Below are 25,647 nucleotides of genomic sequence, written 5' to 3' on the forward strand. Positions count from 1 at the left end.
TTTAACAGTGTATTATGATAATGGTCCTATATTAAAAAATGCTAAGTGATTACAAATTATTTTAATTAAAAATAATTTAATACCTTTAAATCATTCTTTTAATCGACAAAGAGCTCCAAGTCTGGACACAATCCCAGAGTACACTTTTGAGATTGGTAACAATATAGACAACAGTCAAATTAAGAAATCATTTTACTCAAGATGCAGATGGACTCATTATCGGTGTCAAAACCAGTGCTCAGAAGCTACTTGCAGGCTGCCAGCCCCACATTTAGGTGCAGCAAATGATGCTTCTGGGTTTTGAGCTCCCAACCCTGTAAGTCAGACCACGACGTTCTCAGTTACCCTTGTTTTCAGTGGGACCAGGATTTAATCTTTGGTTTCATCCCATAATGCAGTTTGAATAGGCCTGACTTTTACCTCAGATTTATAAAAGTTAGCTAGCTATACTATGCTATCATTGTAGACTATTTTTATAGGCAACAGAGAGAAATAGGGACGTCCAGAGGACAAGTTCTTTCATAACGGATACCAATCCTAAAGGAGATAAATCACATTGCATTGACTATAATAGGACATTAACGTGACTGCCTTTGACAGATACATTTTAGATATATGTATTAGGTGAGATGAATTTTTATGACTGAAATTTTTACATTTTTTTTTCCATTTGGGGGAAGGAGAGAAAGAAAGGAAATATATATATTTTTCTGGACACAGAACGGCCCAAAAGGTAAAGAAATTAATATAATGAATATAATGAATATAAAACTCATGACTCATTGATACTCTGTTCTCAGTCTCAGAAAGCCAAGTGATAGGTTACTCTCTCCAAACTCTGTATCTTCCCTAACCCTGTTTGGATGTCCTCTAGTTGCCCTTGAGAAATAGTAAGGAGCTACTTGGATTGCTCTGATATTTGTGGTTTCCAGTGTGTATACTTTAATGGACTATATATACTGAGACTAAACCTTACCCTTACAGTGAGTACAGAGTTTGTTGGTACGTACTGGGGTGCGATTAGGTGAGTGCAAGACACCTCAGTTTAGGTAGGTGTTGTTGCGTCTCTGTTGGTGCACAATAGGATCATAGAATGGTTTGGGTTGGAAGGGACCTTAAAGATCATCTAGTTCCACCCCCGCTGCCATGGGCAGGGACACCTCCCACTGGACCGGGCTGCTCAAAGCCCCATCCAGCCTGGCCTTGAACACCTCCAGGGACGGGGCATTGACAACTTCCCTGGGCAACCTGTTCCAGTGACTCACCACCTGCCGTACACTGTATTCAGTTTGAGTCAAACTCACCTAAACATAGGTATCTAATACCTTTTCAGAGGTCCTAGGCTCTCCTGCCTAGCCTACAGCTGCTTGTCCAGGAGGACACAATTCTCTTGTAGGTCCCATGTGGATGTCTCAAATGGTAACAGCCAATTATCTTTGAACTAATATGAATTCATTGGCATGGGGATTTAGACAACTAGTTTGCATGAAAGCATCTATGTTTGGATGACTTATTCTGGAGGCAAACCCCACACTATTCAACCAACCTGTCTGGCCAAAGGCTGATTCTGTCTGGTTATGCCCTAGGAATGTCACCAATTTCACTATCTTTATTTTCTCCGACTCTCTGGAAAAAGTCTTTCAAGTACCTTTTAAGTATCAGGTTTACCAATCACCCTTCTAGGGTAGATCTGAGTCTGAATAAAATTCGTGACACAGAAATGGAGACTTAAGTACAAGCTTTTCTTGATGAAACTCCATTTCAAGGAACTGAAATTAGAGGACGAGAGTTACTGAGAGGCTGGCAGAGACATGTGAGCATCCCAAAGGTTTTTTATATAAACAAAGCAGAGAATTTTCTGCAAGTAAAACTAAAGGTGACTACAAAAGTTCTTCTCCAACTTCTGTACCGCTCCACTGAAACATAGATACAGCTTTATTTAAATAGCGAAGAACTTGCTTTGTCTCTACCTTCAGATGCCTCTGTTATTGGAAAGGATTTGGGTGCCAGCTGCCCAATAGTATTCTGTTCTCCTGGAAAAGGCAATTTTGCAAGTTAGAAATAATGTCCCTCAGGAGAAGTACATTTGTAAGTGGCAAGCATTAATCAAAACATCCTCACCATGAGGCAGAGCAGTAGCAAAAGCACCTGAACTTGCCTCCGTAAATGTCTGATAATACATTTTTGGAAGTAGTTTTACTATCCAATGTACATGCTAGAAGTAAAGCGGCCCCTATGGCAGTGAGACCTGAGCTGCTGTAAAGTTTATTTTGAAATGCAGCTCTCTTTCTTCACACACACCCTCTATTGGCCTCTGTGCCTTTGCTAGGACCCACAGGAGAGGAATTCCCCCGTGGCTGCTCACACAGTTTTTGGGAAGAATTATTTTATTGTAAAGAACCTAGAGCAGGGCACAGCTCACACCCCTGTTGTACTGAAAGCGTAACAAAGCTAGGGCCAGTTTGCCAGCAAGCAAACCTGGGTCAGCTTCATGAGAGTTATGCTTAGTTACATTAACTGATGGGCTGAGGCCCTGATGGATGAGCTATTACATGTGAGCTAGTAAAAAATAGTGTCAGAATGCAACAAAATGGTGTCTCTATACCCAGCACAGCAAACATTGTAGTTCCAGTGCACACGTCATCATTACGGCTCCTGACATATAGGCTTTCAACAAAAACCAGGACTGAATATATGCAGAGCTTCTGAGAAGACTCCTTAGCAGTTGTTTTCATTCACTGAGAAACACAGAAGGAGAAGTGTTGGCAGGAGAGGGATCCTGCCTTCTTTTTCACTACAAGTTTCAGGAAGTGCTCTGAGCTTCCAGGCTCACCCGTCCTGCACAGACCCACCCAAGGACAAAAGCCTCTGGCAATCTCAAGCTAAATCGCTGGGCTGAGATTTACCTCTGCCACTGTTAGCTTCTGTCATGTCAGGAAGGTTTCAAATACCTGAGCAGTGAATCACTTCCCTTGCATAACTTTTTCTTTTATCTTTTTCTTTTCTTTTTTTTTTTTCCTTCCTTATAATATGATACAGAAAATGAAGCTGAGAAAGCTCTATGAAAACTGACCCCGCAGAACAGCTTTGAGGCCAAATTCTGTCAGGGAAGGGAGCATGGGTGTCCTTTTTAATAAAAAAAGAACCAGCTGTCTGGCAAATCTAATAGGTTACGGAGGAATTATGTCAAGCCCAGAACAGCAGGAGCAAGGGAGAAACACTCATTACACATTTTTTAAACTAACCATAGATGGAAGGCAGTGACTTCATTTTTATCTTTGCCTCTGCAGATCATCTGTACCAAGGAGAATGAGAATTATGAAAAGCTCCTGGCCACCGCTCCAACTGTTTTCATGCCTCATCAGCCTGAGGAGTCCACATGGCCAGGCAGCCCTGATTAGCACAGCCTTGCTCCGTCTCGGGGAATCCCAGAGTTATGAACAGTTGCAATGGTCCCTTGGCCATCCTCTGTTGAACTCCTCGAACCAAAGGGCTTGTGTCACCTTCATCCCAGTGACTCCCTTTGCCACTTCCACCATGTAGAGCTGCTATGAAACAGCAGTGTCAGCATAGCGGCAAAACTTCAATATATTTAAAAGAATTAAAGACTAATTATTCCCCTCAGCTATACCCAGAGCAATGAAAATGATGTGTGCGTATCCAAGTGCAGAACTGGGCTCATCGTCTGTTAGTATAGGATTTATTCTCACGGTATAGGCACACAAGTTGGCATAGCATCAAAGTATTAACTCAGGATCCCCAAGTGCTCCCACAGTTACATGGTATGTTTCCTGCAGAGAATCAGAGTGCCAGATAATTCCATGGAGCCCCAACAGTAATTAAACAAAGTCAATAGGCAAATTATAATTGAGAAAACAGCCTTCTATATCTTATTTGGACTTAAGGTTGTGTGGTTTTAAACATACCTGTTGTGGATACCACTGCTAGCTATTAATTAGCAATGGATACCAGTAAAAACCTTTAAGAGTCAGCATTTATTTCTATAGAGAGAACAGAAATTGTGTCGATGTTACTTCATGTATATCTTTTCCTCCATTTGCCTGGGTTTTCCTAGCCACAGTACATTGGATTAAGAAGATCCCAGCAGCCACCTGGATGAAGTACCTCATTCTTGAGAAAATAAAAGGAAATCACACATGTATTGATCACAAAATATTTTTCTTTTAGGAACTAAGGAGTGTGTTTTTCCAGTTTTTGTATTTATGTACCTCTACAAAATCCCCTCTGAGCCTTCTCTTCTCCAGGCTGAACAGTTGCAGCTCTCTTATCCTTTTGTCATGGGAGGGATGCTCAAGACTCTTTGTCTTCTTACTGACCCTTCACTGAACTCCACTAGCTCCACAGCACCATGACTTAAACTTTTGCCTTCCCTTCGTATCCTCATATCTTTGGAAAAAACAACCCAAAAGAAAAACTACCATCATTAGTGTTCAGATAGCAACCAGAGAATCAGTCCTTTTTGGGTCTGCAGGGATAGCTGTGCTACGGAACAGCACAACTTCTCAATGAAATATCATGTTCTCATGCCTTTATGTTTGTAGGTACAGGACCATGCAATCTATTTCCTGGCAATGAGAGTTTTGTGGCTGAATATCAAACATGCGCTCTAAAAATTCACCCTACGCAGCCCCTTATTTCAAAAATGGAAAGCTGAAAATAGCTTTAAGTCAGGAGAAAGGAAACCTGCAATTCCTCAGGCATTCTGAGCAATCGTATGAGCTGTAATTGAAAACTCCCTCATGCAATGTGACCTTGTTTGAATTAATTGGTTTTGGAATTAGTGCTCAATAGTTCAGTAAACGTGGAATTCTCTGAATTCACTCATTGCCAAGCAGACTCCTGCTGGCTGAGAAAAGTAAAATGGACAAAAGACAGTTCCCTACTTCTCATCTTTTTCAGTGGATTCTTTAGCAAGCACAAGTTTAGTAGAGCTACGGGCTACGAATTAGATAAAAGGAGGTCCATATACAACTGATCTGACAGGTTTGCATTATGCTACATTTTCTAGAAAAATAAAGTTATTGTAATGCAGTGTACTGGCCACTTAAGGCTAGTAACTATATCCCCTGAAATCAGCAGTGCTTCATGCTAAGCTTCTCTCAAAATCGGCTGGAAATCCCTGAAGTGGGAGAAGAGATCTTGGACTGATACTTAACATAGGACAGAAATCCAGGATGCCGTCCCGTGACTCAGTCCCCATTGTGCTGAAGTCCATAGTTAGGTGGCTTTTTTTGGGCCATTAATCCATTTATCAAAAAATACAGTTGTAGCCAAATAACTTGGGTTAGAGGAAAATGTGAAGTAGTTTTAAGAAACTGAAGAGGATGCTCCCTTTTGTTCATCAGCCTAAAAGCTGAAGAACTTAACTGAGGCCACTCGGTCCGTGCTTGTGGCTGGAGAAGGATTTTGTACTTCTGACTGGAGTGCTTCAGTTCCTCCTTATAGGATATTTAGTCTTTTCTGTTTCAGAAGTTTCTATTTGCATATAAAAGCAATATTCGATGAGCAGGTATCCCACCTGATGGGTGAGTGTCCTGATGGGTGGGCTAGAGCAGCAGTGTCTCTCTCAGTAAATATGAACGTGTTTTATGCAATGTATAATAATGCCATCAGGAGAAACTGAGTGTGCCCCCACATCTGAACACGTAATAACCTGGTGTTCAGGATATCCTGGATGGCCAAAGGTGCAAATATCAAAATGTTCTCAGCCTCAGAGGAGGGATTTTAACACGTTCTTCTGCTTCACAACAGACCATCCCAAGTGCTACCTCCAGTATGATTGCAACTCAGTATTTCTGCATTCTCAGTAAAGTAAAACAACATCAGCAGGAGAAAGTATGAGGAAACATCCTGGAATACTCTATCACATATGAAGTCAGTCATATACAGGACTCTCTACATGTAAGAAAAATAAGTTGACCTTCTCTAGGCCTGCTCTAGGTGAACCTGCTTTGGCAGGGGGTTGGACTAGATGATGTCCGAAGGTGCCTTCCAACCTCTACCATTCTGTGATTCTGTGATTGTCAGGCAAGGGGGAAACAACCAGAGAGCAGTTAAGATCTGCCAGACTTCCTCGTTGGTTATGTTTTCATAGTACAACCCAGTGTTGTGGCAGGGTATTTGAATTACTTTTCAGTAAGACAAGGTAGGTGTTGCAGGTGGGACTGCGTGTTACTGGGACACTGCTCCCAGCCTGCTGCACTCTGCTTCCCAACTGGACTACACATCCATAGCTCACCATGCACCGAGCTGGTCGTGGCACAGCTCCAACACCTCTGGTAGCTTCCATACCTCCCCACGGCACTCTGCTACGCTACCCATATAGATGCGGATACACTGAGACAATAGGGAACCGAGCTGGTACTACCTGGAAAAGTGTCCCAGATTTTATGAACTCTTCCTGAAAAATGAAGCATTGTTCGCAAGAGTAGCAAAGACGTATGGCAGTAGCAGTTAGGATGACTGCTGCACTCTGTGCCTTCCCATTCAGGAAATTACATGTTGTCTGGGATGGAGGGACAAGGTGGGAGGCAGCAGCAGCTGGAGCTGTATTTTCTCAGCTGCGCATCTGACAGCTGCAGCTGGATACAGTTCAGAGTCAGAAAGCACACGCTGTCATTCAGGGCTTTTAACATGAAGTATTTTGTACTGGGTTCATTATCTCTTTACAAAAATGAAACAGGATGGATAGAAATGCCCAAACCATAATGAAATATGAGTCTTAGCAGGGGTCACACAGAGTCCAGGTCTAGCTTCCAGTGTGCCAGCAATGCTGGCTGCCTCCTCTGCACTGTCACTTGTCTCATTCCTTGACACCTGGGACAACAGGCAGTGCCCTATGTCTTGTCACCCAGTCTCCATCAGAGGTGGAGAAGCCTGGTTCCACAAATAATCAAACTATGTGGGTCCATGCAAAAGTTATGTGTTCATTAGTACCATAGATATTCCCAATGAACCACAGGGCTTTCTCTCCAAAGTCGTATACATTTAAGAAGAGCCAGTCTCTGGTAGTTCTTTTCCCATCTATTAGAAAACCCTGTTAACAGAGTCCATTAATGATGTCTACATAATATTCATTATAGTGGCAACCTTCCTACCTTCTGAAAGCTGTTAATGCATCTAGGAACATTTTAGGAAACCGCATGCTGTAAATATATCGTCCGTACTTTTGTAATTGAATTCATAGATCAAATATTGCATTTTTTATTTTAGATTTACATTTTTAGTTACATGAATTAATTTTTAGCTAAGCCTGTGTGTTATGATTTAATTGCTTTACAACATCGATAAGAGGCAGTCATGACCTATATCACTAAAATTTCAAGTAATAATTAAATTGCAATGGCTGTTAATTTTCTAAGAAATTGCCTTAGTTTCTTTGCCAAGAAGAGTTTGTTACAGCAGAAGAAAAAAGGACTTAATGTAATGTAATTTTCCTAAGAATTCAAAAGGACTGAATTGGAACTGAAGGCTGATGTAAAACTTTGACCTTTCTGACATTTATTTGAATGAAGCCCGTATAAATGTCAAATATCTGCCAACACCATTTCCACATTTCAGGCAACCGCTTCTTTTACAATTTTCAGAGAGAGCTTGGGAAGTAAGATTTTTATTATTTTTTTTTAATTATAGTAATGATAGGAAATGAAGCATTTCCCTCCAAAGTGATAGGGGCTGAAGAGAGAAATATGGAAGAGTTACCCCTAGGATTTTAAAGACAGGAACTTATTTGGCAACTGAAATTTTCAATTAGCAGTGAATCACACAATCCTTACTCTTCCTGTAAAACAGATAAATATTTCTAAGTTGAATATTTATCTCACATAGAGGTTGAGGACAAATTTGCTCGGTGGTATAGAGATAATAGTTTGAGAACAGAACCACACTCAGAACTGTACGCAGTCCATAGGCTTGGAAACAGCTTTGGCTGAGAAAAACACCTCAAATGATCTTTTTTCTCCACAACGTCAATATCACCTCACCACAACAAAGCAGAAAGATTACATATTTGGGCAAGAAAACCTATCTGATAAATCATATCGGAGATGAGGGAGATGCCATGTGTGAAACAAAGGGTGAAGTTTTTAAACCCACAGTATTTAACCAGCAGACTGCTAACCAATGCAAAACATTGTTCAGAAGTATGAAAACACTGGGATGCAAACATATTTACTGCCTAATCTGGTTATTTTCCCAAACATATTCTATTATTCTGCTTTGTAGCTCTAGTGAATTTAAAACAAATTCCTTAGAGTGAGAATTTTGGGTTTATCTAGCACATAAACTCAAGACAGCTTAGGTTAAACCCAATCAACTTTGTAGCCAAAGTAATTCCTGAAAGTATTCCCATTCAGTACTCGGAGTCAGACACCAAAACAGATATTTAGTTGTGTCTTTTGTCATGGAAGTTTCTTCATAATAATCACACAGTACTATATGACAAAGATGAAAATTAGTCTCTAGGGTAGCAATAAAATCTCATTTTATATCACGATAGCATCTCTATTAAACAAAGGACAGAAACATCCCTAGAGGTGGCACTGTAAGTCACAACTTCTAGTTTTACACGAAGTTATATATAGCAATTAAAATACTATGCTTAAGATAAAATAACATTTTATGCTACTTCTGGAATGCAGATTTGTGTTATTCAGCCTCAGCTTACTTCCTCTCTAAGCTCCCACTGTTCTGTTATACAACAGATGTGTCAGGCAAATAATTTAAAAAGTATTTTTGCATGATATATTTTGAGTTCTATTTTTACCTTTTGTAGACAGGAAGCCCGCACTGCAATTTAATAGTATGTGGCAAGGACAACATCATAATTAGGAACTGACATTAACATATTTGGAAACATAAAAGTGAATTTGGATCACTTAACAAAGAATATATATTTGTTGTAGATTTCATTTTAATTATTTAACTACCATCTGTGCAGTCTTTTCTCTACCAATACTAGACGCTAATATCCTAAAATGAATAAAGCTATCATCTTTGCTAAGCAACTAAGAAGCGAAAAGAAAGTTGCCAGAAGAATGTTAGAAGATCCTAAAAGCGAATGGTATAACAATGAATGCTAATGGCTACTGATGAGTAATAGCAGATGTCTGAAGCTTGCCATAATGTTTATGATTCAGTGTATTGATACAACTGGTTACGCCTTTTCTAGAAGTAACTAACTAATTCCCTGCTAAGTTAATTGCCTGTAAGCGTTCAGACCAAATATTTAAAATCTTGCTTCTCTTTTTCTTTCGGTACTTTGAGGACCTAAATTAAAATCAGTGCAACTGATATCATTTAGAAGATCAATCACTTGATAGACAAAAATATGGAAATTTCTACCAATATCAATATTTGAAAAATATCATTTGCACTTGCGTTTTTCTTTTTGCACCTGGATAACTGTATGTATGGGAAATGGAGGTCAAAAGTCCAGGTCCATTATATTATGCTTGCAGGATTTTCCCCAGATGGAGCTTATTGCAAGCTGTAGCCACAATGGTACAGTATTACAAAGCTAAGAACACCGTTATCAAATATTATCACTACACACGGGAATTGTTTCCAGTGTCAAGCATCCTTTTACAAAACAAGACGACACATTTTGACATGCAGAATAGTGGAAGGGTCAGTGTAGATTTGCTTACCTGTGGTTGACCTGATAGTTGAGGTGATGTTGGAAGATGCCATCGCAGGTATACATTCATCATCTTGGGAATAGCCTGCCTGAATGGCACGCAAGTAACTGTGGCTTCTTGTTCGGAAACATCCAGGGAGGTCAAGGGCATCCATTGCCTGAGCTTCAACTTCACTAAACACTGATTCACACACCGATTCAAATTGCCCATTAACCTCTGCTTCACTCATCTGAATAAACAACAACAATGCATTTGATTTTTGACTTGCTTTTTTGTGATCATCACGGCCTCAACATCTCAAATGGACACCTGTACATTGATGAAGAACTGTTTTAGCAAATAGTTAAAATGTAGTAATCCCTTCTGATCACATTCACATTTTTTTAAACTTACATCAGTTGTTTATATGTATATAATAAGTACATCACACATGCCATACAATTAATTTTACATTTAATATCTTTGGGCATATTCAGAGGATTGCAAATACATGATTTAATGGTAATCAACAAGATCACTCTGCACTGATAGAAATTCATTTTCTGTCAGGATAGGAGAAGAGAAAACAGCTACACTAATATTAGCCCTCAAAAGGTGAGGGTGGATTGCCTGGGTTCCTCGCTTATCAGCAAAGTTCCTACTCATGTGGACATTTAGCCTGTGTGGTAGGTTGTTATCTTCCTTTCACTGTAAAGGGGCTCAAGGAAGTATCTCATACTTGAAGACATGTAAGTTCAGAGGAGGTGATGCTTCTGAAAGGTTTGAGAAATATTGCATCCAGAGTTGTGTCCAGTGAAGCACGTGAAAGAATAACCGTTGTCTCAAATAGAGTGAAAAGTGGTCAGGTGAGAAAGTAATGTTTTGACCACCTTTACCTAAGAAGCGCCCTAAACCAAACTCATTCCCTTCTTAACTGGGTTAGCCATTCCACTACCACGGAAAAACAGTGGAGATGCAGCCGCTACTGCTGCCTCTTCTTCAGCAGCATTATTTTAAGCCTGAGACTTCTGCCACCAGGTGTGCTGAGGAGCCCTGCCTGTCAGAGCACCCTAGATGTGCCTACCTGCATCACCTACCAGGTTGGCCCCTTGGGGGATTTCAGCATCACCCTCCAGCTCCCCACAGGGCTTGGGCAGGAGCCAGCATCTACCTGCTGATCCTGCCCTGCAGGTTGGGCACGACACAAAACTGTAGATTTTTAGATTGCTTCACAATAAAAAGGTTTAGGCAGGCTGGCCAAGCCTAGAGAACCTCTTGGTAGGGAACCGTGTATTGCAGTTTTGAAAATGGGTGCCTAAATTCTACCTAGATAATTCTTAACAGGTTCTCTGAAGTCAACCCTAACTACCTGTAAATGTAACCAAATAGTTCGAAATTATATTTATCCAAAATCAGGTAGGAAGTTAACATTGTATGGACAATACATGTCATTCTGATATGTCCTCCTAATAATAATTTATTTAAAAAGAGAGTGCTAGAAGTCAGAATCAGTATAAATACCAAGTTAAATTCATAGCTTCACTAAACAGCACATCCAGTTGATACCACTTTTTTTATACATCTGCTGAGTGCATTTTTCATTATTACTGTTCCTAGTACATTATTCATTATGGAAACAGAGTGAGTGCAAATGTTTCAAATGTTTTAGGATTTTGATTAAGTAAATGGAAATTTCATAGGGAACTTCTGATGATAATGAATAACTGATATTTTAATTTCATGTAAGACATTTTGGCTACTAAATATCTTCTGAAATAAATTACATTACCCTTCATAAAATTTGCTTCTAATAAAGTTAAGTAGACTAATGCAATCTCGAAAAGATTAAAAAAAATATCTTAGGCTGAAATATTTTGCATACATCATTGATCAGGAAATTTATGGTAATGTAGTCCATAAACAATTTAAGTCCTAACCACTTCTTTCAAACTAAGGTCATTGACAATAGAAAAATAAAATTTTTAAAACTTAAATTAAAATAAAAACCATGGAACCCAGCATCTTTCTGGACTTCACCCTTGGTCAAGAGTGAGAAAGGAAGGATTTCACACACAAAAAAAAGGCATTAACAATATCACAGATCATACAAAATGCTATTATGTAAATGGACCAAGAAGATGATGGCCTCATGGAAAAAGAAAAGGGAACAGCAAAGTTCAGAACTTGTTATTTTAATACATTTACTCAGTGTATTATCTATTAAATGCATTTATTACTGGTGTGGAAAGAGCTGGACTGTGAGGTAGGAAGTATGTGGTTGACACAAAATGACGTAGGTTAGTGAAGACTGAAAAAGAAAGTAAGGCACTACATCCAGCAGGTTTAGTTAATCTGGCCAATTGAGCAATCTACCTGCAAATGAAATCTATTGTGGACATCTTTCCAGGTAATGCACATTGGAATGAAGAATTTTAACCACTGCTGAAACCAATTAGTCATTATGGACAACTCAGTGAACAACTCCATGCACAGACGTGGTCAAAGAGGCAGAAGGTGTTAGAGTAGTTCTATATTACAGCATTGTTAGGTGACAGCAAACAACACTCGCTTTGAATGCGGGATCTAATTCTTGTGAAACTTTCTCAAAACCAGAGTGTAATAAAAATATAAAATAATCGAACCAGGGTAATGGCAAACCAAGGCATGAGAACGATGGGGACAGGTTTCACAAAGGAGCTATATAAAATAATGAAAGGTTCAGAAAATGACTGACTGTTTAATTCTGATGTGTGCTATACAAGATTGTACTTCATTTACCCCACGTAAATTAAGGAATTTGACCGAAGGGCATTAAGTCAGGCAACTAGTCCCTCCCAACTCTCTCCAGTCAGTGGAGACCGACAAGCATTTCCAGAGGGCTCTCAGCCCACTTGGGATGTGCATTGTCCTGGAAGAAACTCTTTCACTCCATTAACTACAGAGGAAGCTTTAGTTGTTGCCTCAGTTAAAAGCCTCGACTTAGATGAGTTGAATCCAGGCCTGAACAGCCATGCAATAGAAATTCAATGTGAGTGAATATAAAATTGCTTTAAAAAGATTGTGTTTTTAGCATAACCATTGTATATAATTAGCTACTATACTCTTAGGTGTCTCACTAAATGGTCAAGGAAAAATAAAGTAACACATGTCTGAGAAAAGGGCAGGGCCCACCTGTCATGAAGCAACACAGTGAAGAAATGTCAGGACCAGTGAACATTACATAAGATTTCCAACGTTTCTAAAGTCCTCTGCTAAACAGAACATGCACATACTTCATACGGCTGCTTGCACTTCAGGCCTGATTCAGATCTGACTTCAACATGAATTAGTACTAACTAACCAACATAAAACCAACAGGGTGGAAAAATGTCTCTTTTCCGAAGTCCCCACACGTAGAATAATTGATGGGACTTATTCTTTCACCCAAGAAGAGTGAGGGATTGAGTTCAGAGATGAATCACTGCTCCTTTGGAGCATAATTATTTCAATCTATATCGTAATCTGGCAACCCACATTTACTGAAGTCAGAGTAGATATTTTCAGAGGATGCGTATTGTAGGAGTGTGCCCCCTATGCTCAGTCTGAATCTTCTTCACATTTAAATATTTAATACAGACTGAAAATGAAAATACCAGTATTTAGAATTTTAATGAACAATTAAATGGAAAATATTATGTGTGATAGTGTCCCTTTGCTTCTAGCATTCAGTATTTTTCTTGAAATTTTGAACAAGGGTTACATTTCTTAGAACTGAGTTACTTTGACAATTCACATCCTCAGTTTGATATTAATTTAAAAAAACAAAAAACAAAAACCACAAAAAACCCAACCTAAAACCATCCACCAGTAACAACTCTGGCATCTGTGATTAACCTATAAGAAAAGTTATAACAAGAATTTCCCACCTGACTAACACAGCTGGCCTGACTGAGCGTGCTCACTGCTCTCATATAGCTCTGATTCCTTGAGCGAAACTTTGGGGAATTGTAGTTTGCAGAGGGATCCAGGTTGTGACCCCCAGGCACGTCACTTGCAGTTTGAAGGTAGCTCTGACTACAAAGGAAAGAGGAAGAAAAAAGGAGAGGGTGTGAAACTACAGATGGAATCAATTAGGACACTAAAGACAGTAATTTGTATGAGACTCACAAATCCATTCCCCAGGGTCCAAATCTCGCTCTCTATAAAGCATCATAGATCTGTTGTAGTCAAACGCACAAGCAGAGAATCTGTCTGCAGTTCTGCTGCCTAGATGACATACATTTTTAAGTCTTTGCTGTATTTAAACATCATCAGTCCTCCTGGCTATTGATATGGAATTTTACTAAAAGAGAATGTCTAGGTCAACAGGAACAAGAACCAGAGCTAAAGCACAAACCAAAGTAACTAACAATCTTTCTTCATAGATAAAATCTGCCACTTGTCATCTGGTTTTCATCAGGGTATTAGGCATCGAGACCTTTTATCTTCAAAGGACTGATATATTTTTGCAAAAGATCAAAATATCCCATGTTAAGCTAAAAATATAGATTAATAAGGTACTCAGAGCAACAGCACGAAGCTCTAGAAATGCTTTGCTTGCAACACATCTCCCACTTTGGAGGACTGGGATCTTAACACCACACTGAGCCCCTTTCGGTATGCTTTCACTACAAGGGTATGTTAGTCTTCATGTTTTATGTTAACCATATTGATTATCATTCCAGGAAAATAAATAAGCCTAACAAAAGAACAGTACTTTGCTTTGAATACAAAATTTTAAAAAATGAAAGTCGCAAACAAAGTTTACCAGAGTTCTCAGAACCTCTGAAAATCAGATTTTAGAAGGCACGTGACGCTCATCCCTAGACATAATTAATAATAAATTAATGTTTTGGAAAATATTGGGGTTTGTGTGGTAAACAGGCAGGTTTTATATTTATTCCTTAAAGGTAGCTTTAACAAAAACATAGTTTCTGGGAACAATAGATTTGTGCCAGTTGAATGTCTGTCCATATTGGCAATACGGTTATTTCAAGCTGAGCCGGCAGAATTACTCAGTCCAGCAGTGGCTGTGACACAAGCCCAGGCTGTCAGGAATTTCCCTGCGAAGGGGAAGCTTCCTCCCTGGAAGGACCAGATCACTCAGTGAATGAGAAAGCCACAGGTTCAATGCCTGGTGCAAAATGAGGCACAAACCGGGACCTTGTTTCTTAGACCATATATATCAAACGCTGAGCATGACCATAAGGCTGGTGCTTGAGGAAGGACTCAGCCTTTCTCACTAAGTGGACACAACCCGAGTTTGGGCTGGATGCAATCCCCGAGGAGCACGTGGGGAGGAATCTCAGACCTTTTATCATGGCTCTGACCAGAGCGGCAAATTGTGTTGAGCTCCATCTCCCTGTGTGGCCATGTCGTTTGATGTCGGACATGTGATGACCCAGGGTTCCCTCACATCACCAGCTGCAAGAACAGATGGGATTTTATAGACCCTCCCCCGACCTTATACTTGGGAGATCCGTTCTCAAGCGCTTCCATGTGTTCTCCCTGACTTGGCCATCTCAGGGTCAACGCAGACACAGCTTTGCTTCCTCAACAGCATCTACCAATGGCTGGGCTATCTGCTCCTCTGAGACAGGCGGCCGCCTTCTTCTCCAGTAAAAAAGGCCAAGTTTTGTGTTCATCTTGGTACAAGGCAGGCATTTTTCTGAATTCTTAAGAAGTTTCCCGGGAGTAAAAGCACTTTTTTCTTCCTGTCTTTATTCAGTGCCTTCTATGGAATACCTCTGTAACCTCACAGCAGAGGTAATCTATGTAGAAACTATGCTAAAACTGCTAAAACCAAAACGCAAATCTATGAGATTGATGCAGGCATATGATCAGAGGTTAATTAAATCATTACGGTCAAAGTGGTTTGCAGATTATCATATCTGTCTGATAGTGGCTCTAATTTGGTTTCAGATGATGAAAACGACCGTAGCAGCATTTTTTTTGTTCCCATAGGTATGAAGATAAGTATAATAGATTAGGCGAAGTGGTGTAGAACCTCCCCATCTATATCAGTTGCTGGATGTAACTAAACCTCCTTTCCTCTCTAGGCAGCAGGCTGATGACTGTCACCTGCTTTGTGTCATGCTGATTCTTTGCACATGCTTTACTAAATCTGTCTGGTATTGTTAATTTAGTATTTTTCAAAACAGATGAGTCCCCTCTGGACCTTCTGCTTGTCATCAGGTGGCAAATCTGGGATTCTGAGTTCAGAGACAGTTTGCAAAAGAGCTGTTTCAGGTTTCTTCATTAAAACACGGGCCACGTTAAGAAAAGATAGAAGCTACAGAATGAAACTATAAATTATTAATTATTTTATAAACAACTTAAAAATTAATTACTTTAAACTGGCTCCTAATAACTGTCTCCTTTGCTAAGTAATGCTCAACAACCTAGTATTTCATCATGCACATACCGGTTCCTTGTGAGGTATTGCTATCATTAAATACAACCAACAATTTCTACAGCAATAATTTATTAGGGGAAGAAGCTTGTTATTCCATGGTACTGTTAAGCAGCTGAATTCTGATGGATGTGTTTGGACATTACCTGATAGTTAAATAATTTTTCATTTATCTGAGAAGAGGAATTGATTCATAGGACTGTAGCAAAAATAAATGTTACATATATTAGGTTGTAAAAGCAATTTCACATCCATTTGATTAATACTCTGAAATTTTTCTGATAAAAAGAAAAGATTAGTTTTAATTTCTAAGATATAGACTCAAAGTTGTCTTCTAGGATAAACGTGTCAATGCATGGTAAAAATGATGACCTTGCTATAAACATGATCTAGACCAAAATGCCATAGATCCAAAAGTTACATGGGGAAGTTGCTCTCAAATGTTGTAATCTATTGCTCAAGGAACTTTCAGGCTTGTCAACAACGCTACAAAACACACACCAAATGTGACAGTGGTAAATACTGGCTTTTTAGTAACATCCACTCCATCTATAAGCTTAGGAACAAAATTCTTGACCATTTCCAAAACACCACAGCTCTATCACTTTGATAAAAGAAAAGAATTTTCTTTTTTGCTCTGTAGTAGATGATCTTATATCTCAGCTGATTACTGAAGAAGGGCAAGACCAGCACGAGCACACAAGATGGTTTGACAGTTCATTTCCAAGGCCACAAACCCAAACATTAACATCGAGGAGGTGACTCTAAAGTTCAGTACTATGGAAAAGGAGGAAGAGAATGAGACTAACAGGAAAAAATAAATTGGTATGTCAGTTCTCTTTCCATTTGCTTTTCCAAAGAGACAAGGTCTTAGGAATAGATTCCCCTTTAAAAGCTTTTTTGCCATTAAAAAAGGTTGCTTTGCCTTTTTCATTGGCTTCAGAGGAAGTCCAGGGCAGCTAGGAAGAGGTCTTAAATTTGAGATACTTCTCATCTCAACTGCAAGCAAGACTCAAAGCCTAGAGAAAAATTTCGGGAATAAGGTAGTTCCATGTAATGACCTTGCAGCTCTTGAGAATGCTGCTTTAGGACTCCCAGTGAAGATAGCTAAATTTGCAACAGCGCTTTCAATGCTCAGCAGATTGCCTTAGTGTATTCGGGGAGGAAAAATACTGTTCTATAAGCACATAAAGTGAGCTATAGCATGGCATGCTTATCTGGGACAGTATATCTGATAGCGTATCGGGGATAGCATGTCAGCCTGATTTAGGGTGAACGGGAAAAAGGTTAGGCTGCATATTCCAACAGCAAAAATTAGGTAGAGAATAAGGGACGAGGCAGCAGTCCAAAAAACAGTTCCTGCTTAGCAGTTTTTAAGAGTCTTGCATCGCAGCCTCGCTTTTCTTGCATTCCTCTAGTCCGCAAAAACTCAGAATATGAGATCCAAATCTCATACTCCCTGCTGCTCCTCTCTGAAAGCTGCCCCTTCCTCCAGCCCCAGAACTTGCATTTACTGAAACACCAAAGTACAGCTCTCCTTCATTCTCGACCAACCCAGATCCTAATCCTTACTGCTCCCTAGAACCCTCTTAATTCCCAGCTCACAGTTGTCCCGCTCAAGATCTTCCAAAACATCATCAGAGAAGCCAGCACTGGGCCACTTATCCTACTTCTGTCCTCTGCAGATTTCAAAAGTTCCCTTAACACCCCTATCCACCAGCGGAGTCCAGCTCACCCCCGCTACAGCCACCTAATCTTACTCCCTCCCTGGGGAGTAAGCTGGCTTTCACAAAAGCCTTTTTGTACGAACTAACTGTTCTTGCCCACACCTCACCAAGAATGAAATTTAAGAGCAGAATGGGGGAAAACAACTGCTGAAAAATACCTGTTACTTAAGCCCTAGAAGCAACAAGATGTGTTAAAAAAATTATAGAAAAGTAAAACAAAACAAGGACAATTGTTTGACTCTGACTGCAGAACACAAATTTCCTTCTGCGTTTTGCCACATCTTGTAGCCACCCTTAACTCAGTACAGTGAAAACATACGAGGAAGTTTACTTATATTGTAACCAAAAAGCATTAGATAAGATTTGTCAAGAGATTTCAGGAGATGGAAGAGCACATCTACATCTCCTTATCTTTTCCTCACTTACGCCATTGTAATAGAAGACTTGTAAAACTAGAAAGCTATTTAGAACATGTTTTAATGAAAAGAATAATCACGTAAGCTAATCCGATAGCTGCAATCAAGCATTAACTAAAGATAAGGGAAGGACTCTTGTTTCCTCATCTTTAGCCATCTATTATTTAGCCATCTATTTCCTCCTCTATTAACTGTGTATTTTCAAAAGAAGTCAGATGCTTACTTTAGCTTACAGACAGTAAATAGCTAACTTTTAGGGTGTTTTTTTTCCTGCATTCTATTGTTTTATGTAACTTTTGGCAGGTTTGTATGACCATGGATAGTGTCTGAGGCAGGCCAAAGGTTTCAGCATCTAGAGCTGGGGGATTTGTGTCATTCCCGCTGCGGTCTGTTACCACAGCACCTTGCACCACTCACTCGAAGTCTATCACTTTGTGCAGCACTCAGCCCATGCTTTGTCCTCACTGAGTTCAGATCCTGATGAACACCGAGGACGTGTTTCCTGAAGCCACTTGTCATTGCTGTATGACGAGTATTACTGCAAGCTAGAATTACAACACGCAGTACTGCACCGTGACTTATGCAACCGCTGCAGAAGACAAATCTTTTTGTTCACTTGGTGAAAAGATATGTATGATAGTAAAGCAACATGGATTCACTTTTAGGGCACCTCGAAATGTGAGATTTAGAGGCTGACATGGTTTTACAGCTTATAGCTAAGCCGTGGTCAAAACAAAACAAAGAAACTCCCTAACTTCTCCCTACAAACTCAGCTTCCTGAGCAGCAGTCAACACTAGTGGGAACATGAGGTGTATGACTCCGGAGAAAGGGATCTCTGTCACACTGCTTTTTTTTTTTCCCCTGTCTGTATTTTATTTTCTAATAAGTGATTGATATCATATACTTTGTCGTAAAGCTAATACCTTTGCTCAGAAAAGTATGAACATGATGCCAACAACGTAGCAAATGTCATATGCTTGTCAAGGTCATTCTTTGATCTACTCACTTTCAAAATAGCAAACACTTCCCAGAGTACCTGTTCTTTGTCAAATGTTCAGCCACCAGTGCACCCTGGGTCAAGAAGGTACCAAAAGTGAATTTAAATCTTCCTAGGCCTCTAAAAGTTGCAGCAAGAAAGTCACCTTCTGACTCTGAATAGGTCTATCAGGTTTATTAAGGGAGCACCAGATATAAAGAAAGTCCATTTTCCATCAAATTAATTTTTGGAATTGTAATATTCTAAAATTGTACATTTTATTTCCATGATCATGCCTGCATTTGTCCAAAAATCTCTGAATGAATAGGAACATTAAAGAAAGTACAATCACTTCTGTTTAAATCAGTATATGCAATTCAGAAGTATCATTCTGGGACAAAAAGATAAAAATGGTAAAAGAATTGATCTTGGGCACCTAAAAGGGAGGTGCATTAGGATTAGCACAGTAGCATAAGTTATCAAACCCTATTTTATTGAGAGATTTGCATTTCAATGGATATTCATTTCTCTATCTGGATCTATCTTAACTATGTCTTTGTAGGTACATGAAATAACTCATCGACCAGAATCTAATGATTAAGCTTAGCTCGCGGTGCCATTGTACAGCAGCTGCAAGTCATACTGTGTCTCTGCGGATCCCTGCTGAAGTCAATAGAGCTCTGCAAAGGGGCACAGATGTGCCTGCGTGCAGCCCATTGGAGAACTCGGAGTATCGACATTAAGTCTCATTCTCCCTTCGGAATAGCGCAGTTAGTCTGGGTCTTTGAAAAAACTGAAAGTACACATAAATCTGGTGAATTTATCTGTAGCGAAGAATTTCTTTTCCAGTCTTTGCCAGACTGGAGCTTCTCTTTGATCAGTGATAGATAGGAGAATTTGGGCCAAATTAAATTTTTAAGATGCCTATATTTTTCACATTGACCCATAGCCTTTTTTTAAAAAGGCGCCTGAAAGATATTGAATGTTTGATTGATTACAGGAATATGTGGGGAAAGAGGTGGAGACTGCTGTTTCCATCCTTATGAAATGCCTACTAATCACTGGTAGAAGAGAACCTTTCTCCTCGCTAAGTATTTAGGGATTTTGTGCAAAATGACCCAGAAGAGAGTGAGAGGAAGTCACCCGGAATAGTTAAACAGTCTGGTGGTTTGATCACTCCTTGCAAAGATACAGAGGACGTAGGCTCAATCAAGGCTGTACTCCAAATCATGCAGAATGTGCATGTAATACAAAAAGTCTGGTGTGGGAAATCTACACTCAGAGCTATTGTTTGGAAGAGGTGACAGATGTGCACATACAGCTAATCCTAAAAGTCTTGTTCCAATATCCTATTTTGAGCTTGCCCTGGAGAGCAGGCAGCGAACTGGTCAGCAACAACAAAACTCAGGCAGATGTTATGGCAAAAACTTAGAGGCATTTAAAGCATCATGTAGCAGTTCAGCAAATGGATCTGAGGATCCAAGCAGAACTCAGATACTGGATATATGTTCCTAAATCCCTTTATGGAATTGAAATATTCATCATTTTCTTCAGGAAGCAATCTCACTTTTTTTTTTTTCTTTTACTTGCTTTTGGTACATATACATGTACACATGCAAAAAAATCGTAATTAGGCAAAACAATGTAGACTACAGACCATCAGGACTCAGTAAAGCATCTGAACATGAGCTTGATTTAAACATACAAGAAAGTCCATTAAAGCCAATAGGTCTTAAGCAAATAAGTGAACTTCTCATGCTGAAGTTGAAGAAAAAATGACACTACATAATTCCTGGAGAAAAAATACAGTTGAACTGGGAGAAGTGAAAATTTATACATTATTTGTGCTTTTTAATCAAAAGCACCTTAATTTTCAAATCCTTGCTGAAAGAAGTGTTTCTACACGCAGACTTTATAGTCTCACTTAGTTTTTATTAAAAACTAAACAAATGAGAAAAGCAGCTCTTGATCCTTTTCGAATAACAAGTAACATACTTGTTGAAAGCAGAGCGAGTAAGTACCAGAAACCAGAAACATATCTTCTCTTGGATCTCAGTATTTGTGCTTGTGAGACTGGCCTGAATCTTGCTGCATTTTCACCTCAATCCATCACATAATTGCATCTTTCTGACAGAAGCCTGCTTTATTCCCGAGAAGACTCCGCACTCTCTTCAGAGCCTAAGGATCCCCTTTCCATCCCTAATCCAGGGTGATACGTTTCAGCCCTACAACATCAAGCTGGGATTCGCTACAATGAGGCAGGACATCTGGGCTCAATCTCTCCCCGGGTTTCACACTACGGTACTTCTAAGAGAACAAGGTACCTAACACTGCTTAAGAGCATTTCCTATCATTCTGCAAAGGAAGAAAGGATGGGGAAAAACCGTCTTTCTGACCCTGCAAAAGATACTTCCTAGGTAGCCAGATGACTAGCTGCCCTTCACCAGCCTTCCCTCTTAACCCTGTGGACTAATCTAACCCAGATCCTATCGACTGCAGCAGAGAACACTATCCCTGTGCCAGTGGCCCACTGATTGCATTATTAGTTGATAAGGCTTTGTAATTAGCCCTCAAACTCTCCTCAGTAAATCTGCAATTTCACCCCTCAGAGACTCTGAGTAGATGCTACTACACTATGGGGCCTCAGAAAGCTACTAATGAAGTGTGTAATGAGGCTTTTTAGAGTCAGGAGATTGAGGAAAAAAACAAAGATAAATAAAAAGCATACAAAAGATGAGGGTTACTTTTCTAGTGATTCTTCCCATCTCTTCTATTGAAAATATTTCTCAGGAATGGCTTCAAAACCATGCCTAATTTAAAACGCAGAAGAAGAGTTAATGGTAAATTGAAGTTTACCCTTAAAAATTAAAAAAGGCTTGCATGGCTGGTGTGCAGCAATGGGTAGCATCGAAATAGGACATTAATTTCTTTAGCAAGGAAGCTGGGCTTAAACTCTCAATCTGTGACGTTTTCGCAGCACACCCATTACTCCACACGTGCACACTTACCTACAGCCTGCAATATTAAAACTTCTCTCTGTTCACTTACCAAGTGGTATTTCTCTAGGAGAAATACCCACAAACTTGTCCATCGCTAAATGATACGGCGGCGTCACTCTTATAAGCAAAGATGGATGAAAAGACAAAAGTTTGGTCTCAGGCAGAGCTTCCAAACTGCTCATTCGGTTTTCTCTTTTTCGTGGCGTAAGTGTGCTATGGTTCGCACAAATGGTTACAAATGGTAGTAATTTTTTTTTTTTTAATGGAAATTTCCCACATGTCTTAGACTGTGCTATTCCATGATTTCTGCTGAGCTGAGTTAAGTGTTGTCAGATCTTCTTGTTGCAGTTTAACCCCCTTGCTGTGTGCTTTGGCAACATTTTTGCTGCCGTAAGATCTGGAGAACAGAACATGTGGACATGCCTTGGGTCACAGCCCAGATATTCCTTAAGTCAGCATAAGTTAGTAAGGCCACAGAGAGATGCAATCGCTCACTCTGAAAAGGGGAAGGGCAGGGAAAGGTTCTTTTTAATTCGGATCACTGCTTTGATCTGGTTTATCATAAGGCCAAAAACCACTTGTGTCGCAACCATTTCAGGTCATACTTAGGCATATTAGCTTAAACTACTGAAAAAAGTGGTTTTGCATTGAGATACCAGACGGTGAAGTAGGGTGGCTGAAACAGAGACACGGATTGCGCTCTGCAAGTGTGCTGTGGGCTTTAATACCATCCAACGCAAAGGTGTTAAACATTCGAGGTGGGTACGGCCGCTTTCTCTGTGAACACGACTTGGAGTTTGAGACACTCACTTCCATAGAGGGGCCATAACCTGGCAGAAGTTTAGATGGAGAATGTAGCAAGACAAATCAAAGCACCACTGGTCCTATAATGTGGCAGTCCACCAAATAATTTGTGCTGTGGCAGATTTCCTTCCTCATTGAAACCCTACATTTTTGTACTACCTGTCTGCTCACGTGTCTTGCTGCCTGCTCACCCATCAGCTTAAGGTATCTGGACTACCAGCTGCCATTAGAGGGCCACAAAACAACAGTACACATTGCTGTCGCTGATTGCATTTTATTGTAGCTTAACCTATTTCATCCTCCTGTTTGCACCATCTAGTTTCCCATGAGTCACTTCAGAGCATAATGGAAAACTTCAGCACAGCACGACTATTCATTTGCGTGAGTGATACCAGTATGATCTTCAAATAGAGTGCGTTAACTTTGGGGTAAATGCTATTGTTATGCCTTTTGAGTAAATGGTTAGACAGTTTTCAGAGTCTTTCGCAACACTTCAAAAAAGAGATACTGAAAATGGAACTTGCTGTTTCTACAGTGCTATCCTCTTCATTTACATAATCGGTATATTAAGTACTCTTTTCCTGAAAATGAGAAGCATCAAATAACCGGAACATTATCTTCAGTCATAGAATTGTTTTTCCATCACATACTCCAAAATTCTTGTTCTCTTTTCAGCTTTCCTTTCCCGATCCCAGTGTCTCTGATGCTTCTATCTCTCAGCTTCGCCTGCTTTTGCCACAAATACAGAGAAATGACATTTACTGGGTTGGAAGGATACCCTCACAAATCATGTGGGGCAGTCTCTCTTCCAGGACTGCACAAAACGGACTTAGGGCAAACATTCCTTTTGTTTCAGCTACCAGTTGCACAAACTCTTCAGCTGTTTTGACCTTTATTCTAATGAAAATACCTAGCAGCATGCTACCTACCTTCTACAAGCTACCTTTTGCCAACTACCTTCCAACACAGTTTAACTCCAGCCCCAGCGGCACCACAGGACAGCGGAAAACAATGGACTGAATTGAAAGGGCTTGCATTTCACCTCCAGAAGACCTGTATTTGTTCATAAGATACCAAAAACGACATCCAAAAGACTCTGTACGTCTAAGCATAATGCAAAATTAAAAAAAAAAAAATTAAAAAGTGTAATATTTTTTTTTTCTCCTGGGACTGCTGGGAGTCAAAATAATTTCCACAATAAATGGGATTGCTGGCACCGTTCCAAGAAAGAAAAAAGTTGGAAAGGAAGCAGATTCAAGTATGTGTCCTGTCTCCACCACAGCAAGCCTTATTGCATTATATTTCACTCAAATGCAATTTAATAATAATAATAATAAATTACACTGGCCTTCAACTTAATGTTATAGGACTAAGTAGTGCAACATACTATTTAGTCCTTTGAAACAGCATTCACAAAGAAAGAAGTGAAATGCATTTATCTTCAGTGAGTCATCTGGGTATTTAGGCACATTTAATTTTTGAAAAATCCAGCAAAAATTTGAGTCACTTTGGCTATAGCTATATTCAGAAATAAGCTAGGTCTGTTACCTGACCCTTCGGCAAACTGACCTGTAGGGTTAAACTTCCTTGCCCTACAGAGAGGGTGGCTGCGTCCAACCGGGCTAGTCCCTGAAACGTGCCTGGGCACTACTAGAAGAGCCAGGTGGCCTCGGCTGGGAGCTGGCTGGGGGTGACGCTGGCTGTGCGAGCAGTTTGACTCACCAGAGGTGGTGATCAGATGGCAGCGGTTGAGCACGTGCCCTGCTTCGGCCATCTGCCTAAAACAGCAGCAGTCAGACCCTCCACTTCTTTTTTTAATCCCCACTTGGAGTAAAATATGCCCCTGTCCAAGAGTGACTTGAAAGACATTATTTCAGAATTTTAATGCTTCTGCTAAATCAGTTACATTTACCTACTTGTCTGTTGTTAAATAACATTATTTATTCAGAAATATGCATTTTTATTGTTTACGAATTTTTATGAATTTTTAATGTTCAATTTGCTGAATCTTTGAGGAACAAAACCTGACAAAATAGGGCCTTACGTTTGCCAAAGTAGAAACAGAACTGAAATGGGAAAAAACTCCTTGCAAAGATGCCTGATAAAACTCAGAGGAGGAACATGCACACATGTCAAAGGTTTGTTGAAGGTTAAGTGAAGGTTTTTCTCATTTTCATTTTGTTCTATTCAGGATAGCGATAGAGGCTTATTCTTATGAAACCCATCTACATATGTTTTGCAGCCAACGCATGTTTTTATACCGACAAAATTATCAGTATTCAGGTTTTACTACAGGTTTACCGCTGCTCTGTGAGATGCCAGTTCCGAGCTATCCTATCCACCCAAACAGAGGGCTAAGAGAGCATAAGCCCCATTTTATTTCTGTGCATTAGCTCCCTCCACCATGGTAAACAAGCTAAAAAGCCAGCTAATGCAGCTGACATCTTGAATTATGTAATTTCTCATAATACATGCCAGAAATGCTATTCAGCCCTGCTATACATGCAGGAATGCTCTTCAGAACCTTGGCTTCTGGCTCAGGAGCGTGACCAGCAGCAAAAAGGGTGCTGGGCGTGCAACAGGGATTACTGAGCCGTGCCGGAGGAGGAAGGCAGGCTCCATAACCATCATCCCTTGCTACATCCTTCATAGAAAT

General features: G+C 39.9%; 1 protein-coding gene across 1 annotated transcript in view; it reads right to left on the bottom strand.

Annotated features, from left to right (window-relative positions):
• Positions 1-25,647, bottom strand: part of DLGAP2 (DLG associated protein 2) — a 467,238-nt gene that overhangs the window by 41,502 nt on the left and 400,089 nt on the right. The window contains exons 7-8 of the mRNA XM_054195364.1: positions 13,544-13,691; positions 9,669-9,888 (exon numbers count right to left, since the gene is read on the bottom strand). Coding sequence (XP_054051339.1) covers positions 9,669-9,888; positions 13,544-13,691 — 368 coding nt within the window. The remainder of the gene's footprint in view (positions 1-9,668; positions 9,889-13,543; positions 13,692-25,647) is intronic.

Source organism: Rissa tridactyla, chromosome 3 (genome assembly GCF_028500815.1).
Source record: "Rissa tridactyla isolate bRisTri1 chromosome 3, bRisTri1.patW.cur.20221130, whole genome shotgun sequence".
Taxonomy (NCBI): Eukaryota; Metazoa; Chordata; class Aves; order Charadriiformes; family Laridae; genus Rissa; species Rissa tridactyla.